The sequence below is a fragment of the Mycteria americana genome, chromosome 14 (genome assembly GCF_035582795.1).
Source record: "Mycteria americana isolate JAX WOST 10 ecotype Jacksonville Zoo and Gardens chromosome 14, USCA_MyAme_1.0, whole genome shotgun sequence".
In the NCBI taxonomy this organism is placed as follows: Eukaryota; Metazoa; Chordata; class Aves; order Ciconiiformes; family Ciconiidae; genus Mycteria; species Mycteria americana.
This window is the reverse complement of record NC_134378.1, coordinates 2,309,391-2,325,947: the sequence shown is the minus strand read 5'-3', so window position 1 is coordinate 2,325,947 and position 16,557 is coordinate 2,309,391. Positions and strand designations below refer to the sequence as shown.

Here is a 16,557-nt window from a genome sequence, read left to right as displayed (position 1 = left end):
ACGTGAACATATCTGCACAAGACAATAAGAACAGTAGATATTTTTGGTTCCTGCATGCAAGTGCAAAAATTGTTTATGCTAGTCTGCCCCAAGTCCCTCAAGCAGATCTATTGCTACTTGACCTAAACTCCCTGGCTGCTCCCAGCACATCATATCTGGAGCAGCCACCAAAATGTAACAGCAGAAGGTGGAATCATGCTCCTGTGAGCTCCTGCTCTGCATTCCCAGTGGAAGGATGAGGCCCAAACATCTCTTCTGTCCCACAAATGAGCAGAGCAAGCTGTTAAGCAGGTTGAATGACTGTAAGCAAAACAAGTACTCCCTCAACATGTTCAGCAACTTCAGGAAGAACACATGTAGGATGCACAGGACAGCCCTAAACACCTGAAGAAGGGGCAGCGGTAAAAAAAAAGCTCACCAGAGGAGTCTGGGAAGCATCATGAGACTATTAATATGCAAATGCCCCATCATAGTGCAGGAAGCCAGGCAGCCCACAGCACCAGTGGGTGATACTCCCTTTGCAGGCAGAGAAGAGAGGTGGATACTTCACAAGCACAGCACAATTGCCTAAGCAGCAGAGCCTACCACTCACTCATGTTGAGCCTCAGGGTCTTTCCTATGTCCTTGCCAACTTTCCCAGGCTCCCGTGTAAGCTTCTGCCCTCTCCTTGACTTCTCAGACCTTCAGGAAAAGACAGACAGCACTGAGGGCCAGGCTGTGCAGACACAATATGCCCAAAGGATGGAGATATTGCTCCCTAAGGTATGCCGCAGAGTGGAAGTACCACCATCACCCGGACTGCTGGAAGAGGTGTTAATCTAGGCTTAGGACACCAAAGGCCCAGTCAAGCCTGATGCAGCACTGTTCAGCAGAAAGAATGGGGCACAGGTTTCTCGCAGTCTCTTGTAGAGAAAAGAGCAAAAGTCTTGATTAGAGTTTATTATACAAGATGACAACAGAGCTCAGGCAAAGCAGAGCAAATGCAAAGAGGCAGATGGGGAGGGCAGGAGCTTATACAGGGGCATGTCTACTAAGAAACTAGCTGCCACCAGCATCATCCAAAAAAACCCCATGTATTAGGCTAAGACCACAACCAAACATCTGCACTGGCACCTGAGAAGCTGGAGAATGTCAACAGATGACCGCTGTATTCATGGCACAGCTCTATTAGCAGAAGAGTTAGAAAGACACTCAGTAATTTCTAGGTATTAACATAAACATTTACAACTCCCAGTGCTGGTATTTTCATCTTCCTGGAAGAAAGCACACACAGTCCAGTTTTGGAGCTCAAGACAGGCAATGACTTGTTCAGCATACCTGTAGAGGAGATCAGCAAACTTCTCCAGATGCTCAAGCAGTACTTCAGCACATCTCTGGGATGCAGACAACCTTTGCTACATGCTCAGGATTAAACTGGTCCCACAGAAATGCTACAAGTAGACTGCACCAGGTCTATGTTGATTTGAATTTCTGAAGGAAGACCTCCTCTGAAGGGTTTTGGAAGTAGGAAAGTGTGGAAAAATATGAGAGTGGGTCACAGGGTATGGTATGGCTCCCACTGCTCCTCAAAGTGGTGTCATGCAATGGCATACATCACGGGGACCATGCTTGCAGAACCAGTCACCATCCCCTCCCAGCTGATGCTTATCCTCCCACAGCTTTGCTATTCTTCATCTACTCTACATTCACCTAATTTAAAGCTCTGGTGGAAAAATTTGCTCTTACTCAGTCTCCAGTTTCTGCTTACCTTATTTGCCAAGCCAAAGGTAGGGTAAGTGAGACAGGTCAGTGGTTAAGTGCAGCTGCTGTCAGGAGCAGCAATTCTGACCCGAGGGCTTGGTGTGGCAGAAGCATGACTAAAAACTTCACTTTGTGGAAGGTGAGGATAGGAGTTGGAAATCTAGGAAGTGGTAACTGCACTTTAACAGGGCTTAGGCACCTGGACAGTACAGGAAATGTGGAGATCATCAAGGATGCCTGTGCTTTTAGCACTTCAGCTGTTTAAAGAAGCAGGACAAAACTGTTAGATATAAATACCAAAAGGCAATGTGAACACAGAAGCTAAGATGACACAGAAAAATATTTAGCCACCTAAAATACAGAGTAGGCATCAAAGGGTATCAGATGACTTCCCGCTCGCCCCGCTCCAAAATGTCTCAGAATATAATTCTGAAGCAAGGGACTTCCCAGGTTTGAATCTGTGGGCAAAACATGCGCCTGCTCTCCCACTGCTGCAAAACAGCAGAGGAGGAAGGGAAGACATTGAGCGTTGGCCCTTCTTTTCTGCTCACAGAAACAAGAAAGCCAAGATCTAGCTGAAATGAGTGCTTTCTAGAGGCTCATGTCTCTTGATTTTAAGACACCTGGGAAAGTTGGGGGAACAAGTCCTTTGGAATAATAAGCGATGTCCAAATTCCATATATAAGATAGGAGATCAGGTTGGATGATAGTGCTCAACCTGGCTCCTTCCAGAAGAAACGTGCATGCATATATTCACTTAAAATACAGTAAGTGCCCCCAAGCCAATGCTCTGAGACCACTTTCAAAAAACCCAGCAGCATAAACAAAGAACTGTCCATAACCAAAATATCTTCAATCATTCCCTCTGCAAAACTTCAAAAATGGGTAAAGATGGGCTTTACAATGTTTGGTTAAAAAAACCCTGCATTCTGCTGCACTTGAAGCAGTACTGTACATAAGAATCCCTTTTAACTGCTAATCATTGCTGCTGTAATGCTTGCAAGGTGCAGATTTTGCTACTGGAAATGTATTCTCTCCCAAGGACTCTAAATTCTGGTTGTAAAGATGTCCTATATAAGAGATTTTAGCAATGGCATGTTTCTAGCCTATTGGCATGCACCTTTCAAGAGTAAGGGGGTCACATTCTATATCCAAATCTTGTCTTCAGGTAACTAATGGCTGGGAAGCAAAGCCTTCTCTTGTCCTATGTAGCCTCCAGTGTATTTTTCCTCTCTAACAGATTACCCTTTTAATTCATAGACAGTTTCTGCCTTATTCTCTTAACAGGCCCCATACACTTCTGTCCAAAACACACCCTGACTGCTGGCTCAGCTCTGTAACAGCGGGGAGGTTGAGGGCACTTTATGGAACAAGCGGAGAGCCATGATTATAGGTCTTTATTCTCGTATTAATAAAAAGTGCAAAAGCAGATGCCAATGACCACAATCTGGCACCATCATTTCTGGAGCCTCCTGCCCATAAATATAGGAAAGGGTTCAGTTTTAGTCACATGGCTGTCCCCTATTCAGAGTACAAAAGGCATTGTCATCTCCAGTTAGCGGTGCCATGAATTCTGCTAGCTTGCTGGCTTCACAGCATCAGCACCACAGACACTGCACAATCTCTGACCTGTGCGCAGCACCAGGTTGGATGGTGGTGTACTCCCAGTCCTGTGTTCCCATGGCATGGATAACATGAGTCCAGGTTTAAATTACATAGCAGGAAAGGGGTTAAAGTTTAAATGACTGTTTTGTATATGAATTAATGTATGTAGCTTCGAGCCAAAATATCTACCATTAATTTTTCCACCTATTTCAGGAGCAGTAAGATACACAAAGTAAAGTTTATTTTGGTACTTGGTATACTTCACTCTCATTAAAAATAAATTAATCAGCAAATTCCTACACAGCTCAGCCTTCTTTTATGTAAATACAACCCAGCTGTAATGAATTACAAGGTGTTATTATCTCACACACACTGTATAATACTTCACACATAAGAGGTTTCTCTGCTTAGCTCAGCTTTCAACAAAAGCATCTTAAATAAACTGCAAGCAAGTTGTTTGGTCTGTAATGTTTTCACAGAGAAGGGATACACCTCACACATAGAGGGTTTCTTTACATGACTCATTTTATAACAAGTTAAACTGAGGAAGTTCGCCTTGGAAAAAAATAACAAAATGCCTTTTTTATACACAGAAGGCTCCCTAAGAGAAGATTAAAAAAAAAAAAAATGCAAGCCAGTGTTTGGGAGCCTATATTCTGCATCCCGCTGCTCTTTACACAGAGAAGGGATGTCAAATATTCCCCAAAACATACAGTATAAAGAAAGCAACTTCAGAAGGAAGAACAGTCACAGCCAGGCACAGTCACACTTTCACCAGATTAAGGATTCACAAATTAAGGATTATCACCTTTGACTTTTGTTTAATAGTTTTGTTACAAGTAAGTCCTGATATTATAGGGCTTATTCTTATCAAAAGCGCGCATGGCACAGAAAACACATACACATGAATTTTACCCAGACTGACATTTATTATTGACAAGGATTTTAGACAGGAGAGAAATGAAAACTGTTTTTGTCACTGACCTGGAAATAGCCTGGTGAACCATCCACCTACACAGTACACCTCAGCCTCTGCTGATTTAATCAGCGGAGCTCTTGCTCCTGTAATTACTACATTGGTGTAATTTGCCTGCACAGCCATATAAAGTTTTCACTGGGGTTGACAGGTCTTGTTAAAAAGCCCTAGACCATTGCTTTGGGGGATGGAGTAGTCCTGTCCCACTAAGAGCCATGGACAGACACAGGGATGTTCTTTTCATAAAGAAGTTCTTAGACCACAACTCTAAAAAGAATATGGAAATATCAGCAAGGCAGACTGAAATACCAAGTACACCAGGCAGCTTTTAGTGACAGCCCAGCAACATTTTGGACTTTATTCTCATTAAGATGGCTAGAGTCATAGAGGATTACTGGGGACTGTGCATTATTCTTTGCATTCTCCTATCTTTGTGCAACAGAGCAGAGAGTTCCTAAAAAGGATTTTCACAGAAAATCCTTCAGAATCTGTTAAAGCAATTCTTAACTCCACTAAAGCAACAAGGGACCATTCCATCTTGATATCAGGCTTTTAAAATACAATAACATCTAATATGCAAAGCTCAGATTTGCATTCACAACCATTCAGTGAGCAGAGGAACACCGTTGTGTCTATATGTAGCAGCTCTCCAAACAAGGCAAAGAACAGAAATGTCTTCTTGAGATAACTCTTAAGTCATGGTAAAATATCTGGTTTCCTAAAGACAGAAGGCAGGTCTTTCAATTTGTCAGCAAGGACCGCTCGGTGCCATAAAAAGGACAGAGGTTCTCAAACCAACTAGCATTTATTTGTGGGTGAATATTTAGAAGAGTATGGCTGTCCAATTTGCTACTGAGTCACCACGGATAGGATATCTAATTAAATATTTCCTTTTCAACAGCAGATTTTCCTTCCTGACCCCACAGCCTCAGCCCAGTTCAATTTCAGGCATGCTTCCCAAGCTGATCTGACAAACTGATAGAAATGTCAGGTGCCGGTGCTCTCAGAGTCCTTCGTCATTGTAAACAGGGGAAAGGGGCTTGAGGATGCTGTGGGCGTTGCTCTCCACGAGCGGCCGCCAGCTCACCTCGCCTGTCAGCAGCAGGTCCTCCCCGCTCAGCGCGTCCAGGTGCTGCACCTGCAAGGACAGAACATTAGTGCAAGGTGTCCCATCACCCATTCAAGTTCCTCAAGAGATACACAAACACGTTGCTTTCCAGAAAGAAAGCAGAACAGGGAGATTTTAGCATACTTTGCCATTTGTGTGAGGTAGACCTAAAAAAGATAATTTACGACTGCTTAAGCATCATGGAAAGGCTAGGAGATAAGTATCTGCAGATCCACTGAGTTAACTGCATAAGGTCTTCTACTAACACCTTAGCTAATACTTCCTCTGAAAGTTTGGCAACAGAACAAAGAAGAGCCATGCAAAGCTAACATGAGTCATTTTATCTTCCCAGCAGTTAATTCAGATGACACGCTGCTAGTACCATCATCTACATGGAGGGCTGTCACAAAAGTAGTTTCACATAGACCAAGGCTTTTCACTATAGAAAAAAAGCCTGACCAGCAGGGAACACCTGAGATTTATAATATAAAAGCACATGAGGTGGAGGAGATGAATATGGAATGAACACTCAATACAAGAAATACTTGGGATCAAATGAAATTTTAAGATGCAATGTAAGCAACCTCTTGTCACACATCATCGGGTTAACTTGCTGCCACAGGACACTGTAAACATGGGGGGGAGGGGAAAAAAAAAAAAAAGAAAAAAGTCCATCAAGGGTCAGTAAAAGACAAAAACCACCACCTCTGGCTCAGGAAGTCTGTGAACTCAGATTGCTAGGAGAGTTGACCAGGGAAATAATACACATGCTTGCCCTGTTACTATATTCTTCTCTGGCATCCACTAATAGCCACTGTTAAAGACAGGATGAACAAGAAATTGTGGGAAAGACCTCATACACAATGCTTACTGAAAACAAAACATAATTTGACAAGGAGTTTCTCAACAGAGGAACTGTTACTGATACTTCGGGTCAGACCGAAGAGCCACCTAAGCACAATATCCTGTTTCTGACAGTCATCAACAGCAGATTCCCCAGCAGGAGTACAATGCATGCATGCAGTGTTATTTTCCTTGTTTATTTTCCCTCCCTCTCAAAATTTGTTAGGTTGGGGATTCTGAGCCTGAAGTGGTTGTTGTGGATTTAACAGCCCTGGACAGACTTCTCTTCCATAAACCTTGCCAGGGGCTTTGGAACCCACGTGCAGTTGTAGCATTCCAAACAACCTGTGGCAACATTATGTCCTCGTGTTCCTGTATCAGTGAACAGCCTTTCCCTGCTCACCTTTCATATGCCTTCAAGATTTCCCAGAGCTGTCTCATATTCTTTCTCAGCTGTTTTTCAGGCAGATCCTACTCATTGCTAATAAATGAGTTGTTTCATGTCATCTTTACTGCTCTTCTCTGAGCCTTCTTCAGTTCGGTTTTTATCTTTCTTGATGGCCGGAACCCAAACCATACACATTATTCAAGATCACAAGGGCACCATGGATTTAAAAAGTGGCATGACAACACTATGTTATTCTCTATTCCTTCCTTAGTAGTTCTGAGCATTTGTTTTACTTTTTTTAAATGCTACAGAGTGCTGAGCTGACATTTTGATAATACAATTAAAATCTCAAGGACTCATTCCTATGCGGTAACAGGCAGTTTAGAGCTCACCAATATATATGTAAAGCTAGGCCTGTTTTTCTCACTTTAGAGTTGTCTACAGGAATGACCTGTCTTCACAGAAGCTGTGCTGATTCTTCCCCGATGTGACACATCTATCTGTGTGATCAGTGTTTCCTGTTCAACTGCTGATAGCTTCTGTCCTATCCTTTGCTTGAATATACAGAAGTGCAACAAATTCCCCACTTGGCAGCAAATTGTCCCGAATTACATACTTTTAATATGTGTTTGCTCCCTGCCAATCTTCAGTTTTAAACTCTCCTACAGCCTCACTGATGTTAAGCATCAGCAACCTTAAGCATTAAATACAGCCTCCTGAGAAGCCCTCTAGCATTCCAAAAGTGTCCTCAGTCCTTACAAAGTTCAGCCCTTTACTTCCCATACCATTTTCGCAGACACACACTGAAATACTCTCTCTCCAAATCTCTATCTGGTCCTGAATATAGTATTGGAAACATTCCAGAGAATGCTGTTGTGGAGGTTCTGGTCTTCAGTTCCCTGTCCAACAGCCTACACTCTTCCTCCAGAACCTCCTTTACCCTTTTTCTGTCTCTGGTACCCACCTGGACTATATCCTACCAACATTTCCTAGAAACCTGGTTCACAAACCTCCTAAGGGTTCAGAGGACAAACACTACTAATTTGTTTCCTCCAGGTAATAACTGACAGAAACAGAAATAATTCTGGAAAACAAAACCTTTTACTTCTTTCCCACAAAGATCATCAGGAGACTTTCAAGCTCTGTGTACTATTTCATTATGAAGAGGATCCCAACTCCGCAACATCATTTATAATTCTACAACAAGTTGCAGCCCGTTTCTGACACATTTTGTCAAGCCCCTCCATAGCATAGGTCCAGAAAAAGATGAGCAGGATTGCTTTCAATATTCCATGAATTTCTCTGCAGCCATTTTTCAAACTGCAATAAATATCAGCTAGTTTTTATATTTTTACCTTTTTCTCCTTAAAATAATCACTGAATATAAAAATCAATTATATTTATGGAGGAGAATTGAGCTACATAGTATGCAAGCAATAAAAATAAGTATTTAATATACTAAACAAGAGAATGAAGAGAAGTCACACTATGAGCTGTACTGTACCTGTTTGCGCACATATTCTACAAGTAACTCCAGATGCCGAGGGTCCTCACAGTTCCTGTTAAAAAGGTTTCTCCAAAGAGCTGCGGCCAGAACATGATCATCAGACAAGATTCCCTAAAGGAAGTACAGAGGGGGATTAAAAGCTGCACGCGAAGAAGGTCTGAACACAAGACAACCACATTACTCTACTTGGCAACTGACAGTATTAGCTGTCTCAAAGGCCACAGCTGCTATGGACTGTACATATGAAAAGGCATCAACATCACTCTTCCCCAGAATGGAAAAACAACCCTGTCCTTAAATTAATTTACAGAGCAGCCTGTAGCAAATATTCTGGCAAGTTAATTTGGAAAAACAGTGGGTCAGGATATTCCTAATGTAGGAGCCCATAATTGCATTTCTATGTTATGAAATCTTTACCATAAAAATTTTGGCCTTACGGAGAAGACAGCACCACCTTACAGAATTGTGTGAAGCCCATGACACTTGGAAAAGAAAAATTAAAGGATATTTAATATAATGTTGTAGAAATGTAGTCAGGACTTTGATATTTTGCTTTGCTTTTCTATTTTTCATTCTAAATGAGAAAGAGAAAACTCATCATCATCAAGAACTATCTAGATTTTTCCAGTTCAGTCTCATATTAAATTTGGCTTATACAAGAATCACATCCATGAGCACTTTTGGTCTAAATTCTCTCCCGCTTTCATTGTCTTTTTAGATTATGTGGTGTTACCACCATAGTCTCATAACTCCTGTCTTCTGAGGACACATTTGCCAAAGGCAAGTGAGGACTTTAAAATATTCAGTTAAAAATATAAAAGGTCAACATTTGTCTTTAATTTAACTAGACATTTTGTTTCCAAAAACAGCGTCAACAAAAAGAGAAAAAAAAAAAAAAAAAGGGCAAAACACAGGCAGACACATCCTGACTATACTTAAAACTAGATTAAAGACTTGCATACATAACACTGTCCACAACTCTATGAAGTTTACATTTACACGATATTAATAATGCAAATCACCGTGCAAAAAATAATATCACCGTGTGAATACAAAGAGCATCTGAAGAGCAACACCCACTAGAGAGGGAAAAAAAAAAAAAACAAACAAAACCACCACTACTACAAGAGGTGATGTAATTGTATTTTCTTCTTGAAAGCCCTGCAGACACTCGTGCATAGTGGTGCTTTGCCTCCCCATATTATTAGACACTTCCTATAAATACTTTCTTACATAGACTCCTTATAAATACTCTCTTTGCTTTCAAAGTATAGCTGAGTACAATGGGATTCAGAGGGAGGAAATGATTTATTGATGGTCAAGCAGGGATGGTGAAGCAGTATAAGAACATCCCTCCTTCCATGTCCCATGGTTTAAATGAATATGCTGCGTGCTTTCTTTTTTCTTAAAAGCACTTTAATTCAAGGCATAAGATGATCGCAATAACGAAGAATTCTGCTTCTGTAACATAATATTTTCCAAAGATATGTACGGCAAATGTTTTACCCATCTGGAGTATTCTGTGTTCGTGAATTAGATGGTCTATTTGTTCTTTGTTTCATTGTCCGAAAACATCCTTCTTACCTCATCATATCCAAATAGAGCTGCATAGAAATTTTCTACCATACTTCTCAAATCTTCCTTTAGAACAACAGAATTAATCTGAAAAATAAACCAGAAAACCATCTGTACAGGCTCTAAAGAGGAGGTGATGAGAAAAAATTATCGGTTTCACTCTGAGTAGGCAAAGAAGAAACAGTGCCTTGGCCCACATCGGTTAGGATTTAGCTGTAAGCAACGATGGTAGTGCAGTCAAACATTTTAGAACAACATGCAATACAGCTCCGTTAATTCTGTACACAAATGAAAGTGTTACTCAGAATATACGAGTGGCAGAAAAATCCTCAGCCAACAGCGCTGACATATAGCTACATGAGCGGAGAAAAAATGCAGCTGGGGAAAGAGTGAAGGCAAGGCTGACCTTTCAGTGGCAGCATAGGCTAAGATAATGAAGACTCCTCCGTATTTTAACTATTAAGCAGGTTTTCCAGACGTTGATTCATTCACACAGGTCTTTTAGAGATTTGGAGGTTTTTCAACTTTTTTCCTAAAGCATTGAGTCCAGAGCTGGACATGCTATTACAGTAGAAGTACTGTAATGCTAAAGATAGAGGCACCATCTCTACCACTACTCCTTCCTTACTTGTCAATATTGACTTTCTCATTCAGGAATCACAATTCTGTTTCTACAACATCTCACTAGAAGCTCAGACTTACTAGTTTTTGACTATGACTAAATTTCTTTCAGAGTTTGTGATGATCCAGCTCCTTCCCCCTATGCTGTAAGTGTGACTCTGTCCAAGTTCCACACTGACTTAACTAAATTTAACAGTTGCTTAAATATTTGCTGGTTTGGCCTAAACCACCCGTTGGCTTGCAGAACTGACCCCATGTGAGCTTAAGATGGAACCAAAAAGAGATCAGCTGCTAGGTCCAGAGTGATGGCTGAAACACCTCACGTGCATCTCCCTCATACAAACTGTCTATTCCTTTTGCCTGTACTTTTTACCTCTATCAACAAAATGATTTAATAAACAGTTCCTCTCCTGAGTGCTAAGCTACACTTCAATTGGTAAAGCTTCTTCTTTGTATCGACTCTCATGAGAGATATAAGAGATACTAAGCATTTTTTTCTACAGATCTTGCATACAACACAAGGTTAAATGATAAGGATAATTATCTTCATACCTGCATACTAGCCAAACACGTATGTATGGAACTGCACCTTGGAGACAGGTTTTACAAAAAAGAAACTACAAAAAGGAATACAGGGTAGGACATCAGTTCTACTATGGAATAAGCACTGCTGTCTTTGATGTACAGCTTACCACAAGGCTAAAAGCTGTGAAAACTCACATATCTAAAATCTTAATACTTATGACAGTGTGAACCACATGTCATAATACTGTCTTAGTATCTGTAAGAGTACTCACCTTGGTAATTATGCAACAGCTTTTCTATCAAAATATGAATTAGTTTTTGCCACGCTAGCAAATCTCCAGGTCAAATATTCTTCCATTAAACCACACTCTTTTTTCATCTATTGATTTTTATAGACATGCATATAGTGCAAACACAAGGAAAATTCCTTTTATGTCAGTTACTCATATTTTTCCATTAATATAAACTATTAAAATTCATGCAGATATTTTATAGGCTATCAAGATTTGGAGACTGGTTATTACTGAATGTTTAAAAAAAGAACTAAACATAAGAAATCAGAGGGTTAAATGATGACTGCAACTTCTGTAATGACTTAATTAAATTTTTATTGAGTACATAAACTATGATGTCATTTCTACCCAACCATGCTCAAACTTTCTATGCATGTCAGAGATCGTGGTTTTTCTCAATAGAACATACTTCTAAATAAGCTGCACTTCTACAGCTCTAATAAGGGGGAGCAGGTCTCATGTAACACACTCAATAAATTATCCTTCCATTTTAAACAAACAAATTCCATGAGTTATTATATATTTGCCACGCACTTTTTATGACATAATAAAAATGTTACCTCAAGGATTACTTAACACATACTACAAATGTTACAGCAGGCAACTGCAAGGGGCAAAGAAAACAAATAGTCCCATTACGGAGACAAGTCCTGGACTATACATCCCTAGGGAAGCAGCTTTCTATACTAAAAACAAAGAGCAGCAGCTTTAAGTTAGCAAGAAATAGACTGATGAAGGAGATAACCAAGTTAAACAAACATGGCAATAAATACATCTTAAAAGACAAACAGTTTAAAATATAAAATATGACTTTGGGGATGAACCAGTATCTTAGGCAATAAAATTACATTTAAAGGAATATTGCAGTTTCTGAAGAATACAAGTGGCATTGGTTAAGTACAAACACTGTAGGAAAAAAATCCTTCTTTATAAAACAAGAAAAATGAGTAAATCCAAATCAGCGTTTGTTGGAAATGCTTCCTCTTTTTAAGCTTGTACAGGTTCTTACCACTGGCAAGTTTCACAATCTGGTTGGTCATGATTCTGCTGACTCTTCCACACTTTGTTATTAAGAAGGAAAAACCGCTAGACAATTCCAAGTGAGTAATTGCTAATAAAACGAAAAAAATCAGTAACATCTGGAGCTCTTCTAGGGACTTAGCCCCTTTGCCTTCTTTGGAACAGCCCATTGCAGAGCTGTCACCAGAATAAATTTATATACAATCACCTAAATTGACACACAGAACTATCTTATTCAAAACAAGGAATAAATTTTTGGTACATCTCTCATGTTAAAAAAAGGAAATGTACAGCTATCATATCTTCCTACTACATGTCAACTTTTCATTGAAAGACTCCATAATCCCACACTCTGCAAGCTGACTACAGCATACGACTACTGCATTTTCATTATTATATTGCAGTAAGAAACCTCATCTTCAGCTTCAACAAGTTCAATATGCATCATTCAACAGCCAACTGGTGAGGCTTACTGGTGTATCAGACAATTTACAATATCAAGTCTCAGTTAAGGTTTTGTATTCTAACAAAATTTCTAGGGAAGTAAGAGCACAATGCTTTACTGTATATGCTGGACATGTATGAAAATATCTTATGTATGGGCACAGTTTTTAAAGTGAAAGCTGCTACAGGATTAGTCCATATTAATGCCTTTTGTTGGATCAAGAGCATTCTTTCGTAATGAATCTCCTCCTCATCCCCACCTACCATGCTTTGGTTTACACTGCAGAGAAGTCTCAGCGTGCACCAACTGGAAAATGTGCTCTAATACGCTCTACCTGCTAAGAAGCATTCAGCCCACAGGATCAGCCTAGAACCAGCGCAAGGTAAAGATCATCCCCGTGCAGCAGGGATGCTGGATCATCAACTGTTTCGCTCAACAAATGCGTTCCTGTCAGACCCCACTAAATGCTAGTGTAGACATAGCTGTGATGTCCACAGGCTACACTATTTGAAAGCACTTTAACAGGAGTTTCTTTCTGTTACAGCTTTTGCCAGCATGTGTTGCACCCTTAAGCTACTTTAACACATTAATCCATCCATAGACTATAAAGCCAGAAGGGACATTTCTAACTGCACCTTGTACACGCGCTAGTCATTGAATTTCATGCAGCAATTCCTCTCTTTAGGCCGTAAGTTATGGTTGAATTAGATTTTTTTATGAAGAGACTTCAGCCAGCAGAAATGATTAGATCATAGAACCTGACCCTCTGCATATCACAGACCATTACATTTCAGTGAGTTCCCTCTGTACTAAGCTCAGTAAGTTGTGTTTGGCTAAAGCGTATCACCCTCACGGTTGAACATGTGTATCTCATTTCATATTTGAATTTGCTGGCTTGAGTTTCCACCCCCTCATTCTCATTATACCATTCCTGCTAGAATAAAAAGCCTCTTCTGTACAATCTTATTTGCCCTATACCTGTACACAGTAGATGTGTTAGCATAGTCATCTTTTCAAACTAAGATTAGGCTTTTTAAGGTAATGTTTACGCTAGGTGCACTGATATACTCAACCATCAGCACAGCTCTGGAGTGGTCAAAGTTGTAATAGCAAAGCAGTGTTTTATGCTGATACAGTAAAAATTAATCCATCTCTTGTGCAAAACAAGTTACACAGGTATGGGTACGCTTTTGTTGTTATGACTGAGTCTACTCCGGGGACTTCTGTTAGCTGCACTGCCATAAACATCAATCGACTCCTACTGACATTTTTGATTACTGGAGCATTCAGTATCAGCAGAAGTTCCTGAAGGAGATACAGGACAAATCTTTCACGATAAAAAAATGTCATTCCTCAAACATTCAGGCTTTTTTATGCACATTCTCTCAAGTTGCATTTGGAAAGAATGACTTACAATATATAGTTTACATTAGTTATAAATAATATACAAACACATATGGTTATACATGGGGTTTTTAAGTGTTTATGCTGCCCTTTTAATAAACTGACATGACATTAAATGGGAAAACCTGCATACAGCCCTTTTATTTCATCCAATAACATAACTATTACTTGTACGACAGTAATTTTGAAAACGACTGAGAATGTAGCTAGGATCAAAAAGATTAAATTAATAAAACAGATTAAAAATATCTCTGTAGCAAGGGGCCAGAAAGGCCAGTTTCTTCAGGCAATCTCACATAGTTGTGAAATGACAAAGATATTGCAGAAATTATTTTTCCAATCTTCATTTTTTGAGTCTTTTATTAACCACTCTGTTACTTTGTCTGCAAACAAGCTTACTGGCTTGTAATTAGTTACAGCTGTGAGTCCTCATATACTTTAAAATATTAACTTTTCTGATAAATTCTCTAATTTTCTAATTAAAAGTAATTTTGTCATGCACCTCAGTAGATAATTAACTTCAGAGAACAGTCTTTAAAGCCTTCCTCAATGTTCAGTGCAAACCTACTTCAATATTATATTAACCTAGACAAAAGCTAAATGTTGGGTTGTATCAGAACCAGTTCCTGCCAAAATCTTCAATCCATAAAAACAACATGTTAATAGCAAAAGACTTTTGCATGCTCTGCTACCTTCGTAACAACTGCATAATCATCAATAACACTCCCTAGAGCATGTTTATTTCAAGCAGACATAGAAAAGCAAGTTATACAACATTATCTACATATTTCAGCAAAAACAGATGGTCACCCCTAGCTGTCTAGCATCAAGAAAATGAGGTATGTTTCTATCTTGCAGTCTATTAATTTGGAAACTCTGCCATGGTAACAGTTAAAGATGCAGAGTAGATCACAGTACAATCCTAACTCTATTGAATATCTGGGGGCTTATTCTGAATTCCTTTTTCTCTATAGTACATGGCTGGCAGAACTCATTGACAACCTCTCAAGACAAAGATCAGGGAAAAAGTGTCAAACCGCTGTGCTCTCTGTCTAGTTGTATCCTCTAGCTGATCCTCTGTAAGGGCGAGCAGTTGTAAAGGGTTTTTCCTGTAGTGCCTCTTTTAAAAAAACTACTTGCTAAAAGCCTAAAACTGATCATGAACATGTTTCTGAACACACCAGAATCAAGAATTCAGTCTGATAAACTGAAAGTTACATAACCAAGTTTAAAAGACGCACTTGGAAAAGACAGTAGTAAAGGTAAATAAATTATTAAGGTAAATTATTCACCATGAGCACTCACAGAGATCCTGTAAAACTCGATCTCTTTACTGAGACAAACATCACTGTCAGAAAGAGTCACACGCAAGAAATGCTGTACTGGATCAGACCAAGGGTCCACCTAACACGGTATCTTGCCTTCAACAGTAGCCAGATACACTGAGAAAAGTGAAAAGAATACAAGCTGATACAAGTTTCCTCCAAGTATTCTCCCAACCAATTTCAGCTCAGGACAACTCTCAATCCTTGATATTTGTTTATACAGTGACCTTCAAAAGGTCTTTCTGTCAAGCAACTCGCCCAGTAAACTTTCTGCATCCACAACATGCTTCAGCAAGAAGTACCCTGGTCTACTACCCATGATGAGAACCACCACCTCCTGTTTGTTTCTTCTGAAACTGGCTCCTGCTAGTTTCATCTGGTGGCCCAGTTTTTTCACTGGATGAGACAGTGAACACACATTGCTCCATCACCTTCTCACGGCACTCGGGATTCTGAGAGTCCATCATATTTCACCTGATACAATCTGCCCATAGAAAAAGACTTAAGATAACTTAATAGAAGTCAAGAGCAACAAAATCCCTGATCAAAGTACTAAACTAAATGAAACTTGTTATATAACATTTAATAGGGCTGCAGAGCCATGAAAGGTGGCATCCATTTTGAAAAGTAGTTCAGCAGAAGCAGGTAAGTACAAATTAGTAGAAAATACAGTAATAAACAAAAATAACAATCACAGATAATTATGACCAGTAATATTGAGTGCTGATAAAGGTACTAGTAGTAGGTGTTAAAAAAAAAAACAAAAACAAAAACAAACATAAAATTTATATAACAATGTGCCCATGTTTAGCAGCTACAGTTCCAGAAATGGATCTTAAAGAGATTTTTGTGGAGAAATCTCAAAAAGATTTCAGTTCAACAATTTCATAGTGAAGAAAAAGACAAATTTTGGAAATCATTATGAAAGGAATATAGAAAAAAAGAGGAACCCTGTTCTTCCATAAATCCATAGTGCACCCACATATAAAATGCCACACATATTTATTACCTTTTCATCTCAGAACAAATCTAAAAGAAATAGGAAACACACAGAAAAGACCAAGGTGATTAGACATAGGAGGAAACACTAGTTATATTCAGGAAGAAATGAGGAGGAAAGTGATGGAGAGGTAAAATCGTGAGTGGTATTGAACAGGTAAACTAGGAATTACTGTTCACTGT

At 39.5% G+C, this 16,557-nt stretch overlaps 1 protein-coding gene across 1 annotated transcript in view; it reads right to left on the bottom strand.

Annotated features, from left to right (window-relative positions):
• Positions 1-5,107: 5,107 nt before the first annotated feature.
• Positions 5,108-16,557, bottom strand: part of UQCC1 (ubiquinol-cytochrome c reductase complex assembly factor 1) — a 48,470-nt gene continuing 37,020 nt past the window's right edge. The window contains exons 8-10 of the mRNA XM_075517557.1: positions 9,752-9,829; positions 8,165-8,278; positions 5,108-5,459 (exon numbers count right to left, since the gene is read on the bottom strand). Coding sequence (XP_075373672.1) covers positions 5,325-5,459; positions 8,165-8,278; positions 9,752-9,829 — 327 coding nt within the window. The 3' untranslated portion in view covers positions 5,108-5,324. The remainder of the gene's footprint in view (positions 5,460-8,164; positions 8,279-9,751; positions 9,830-16,557) is intronic.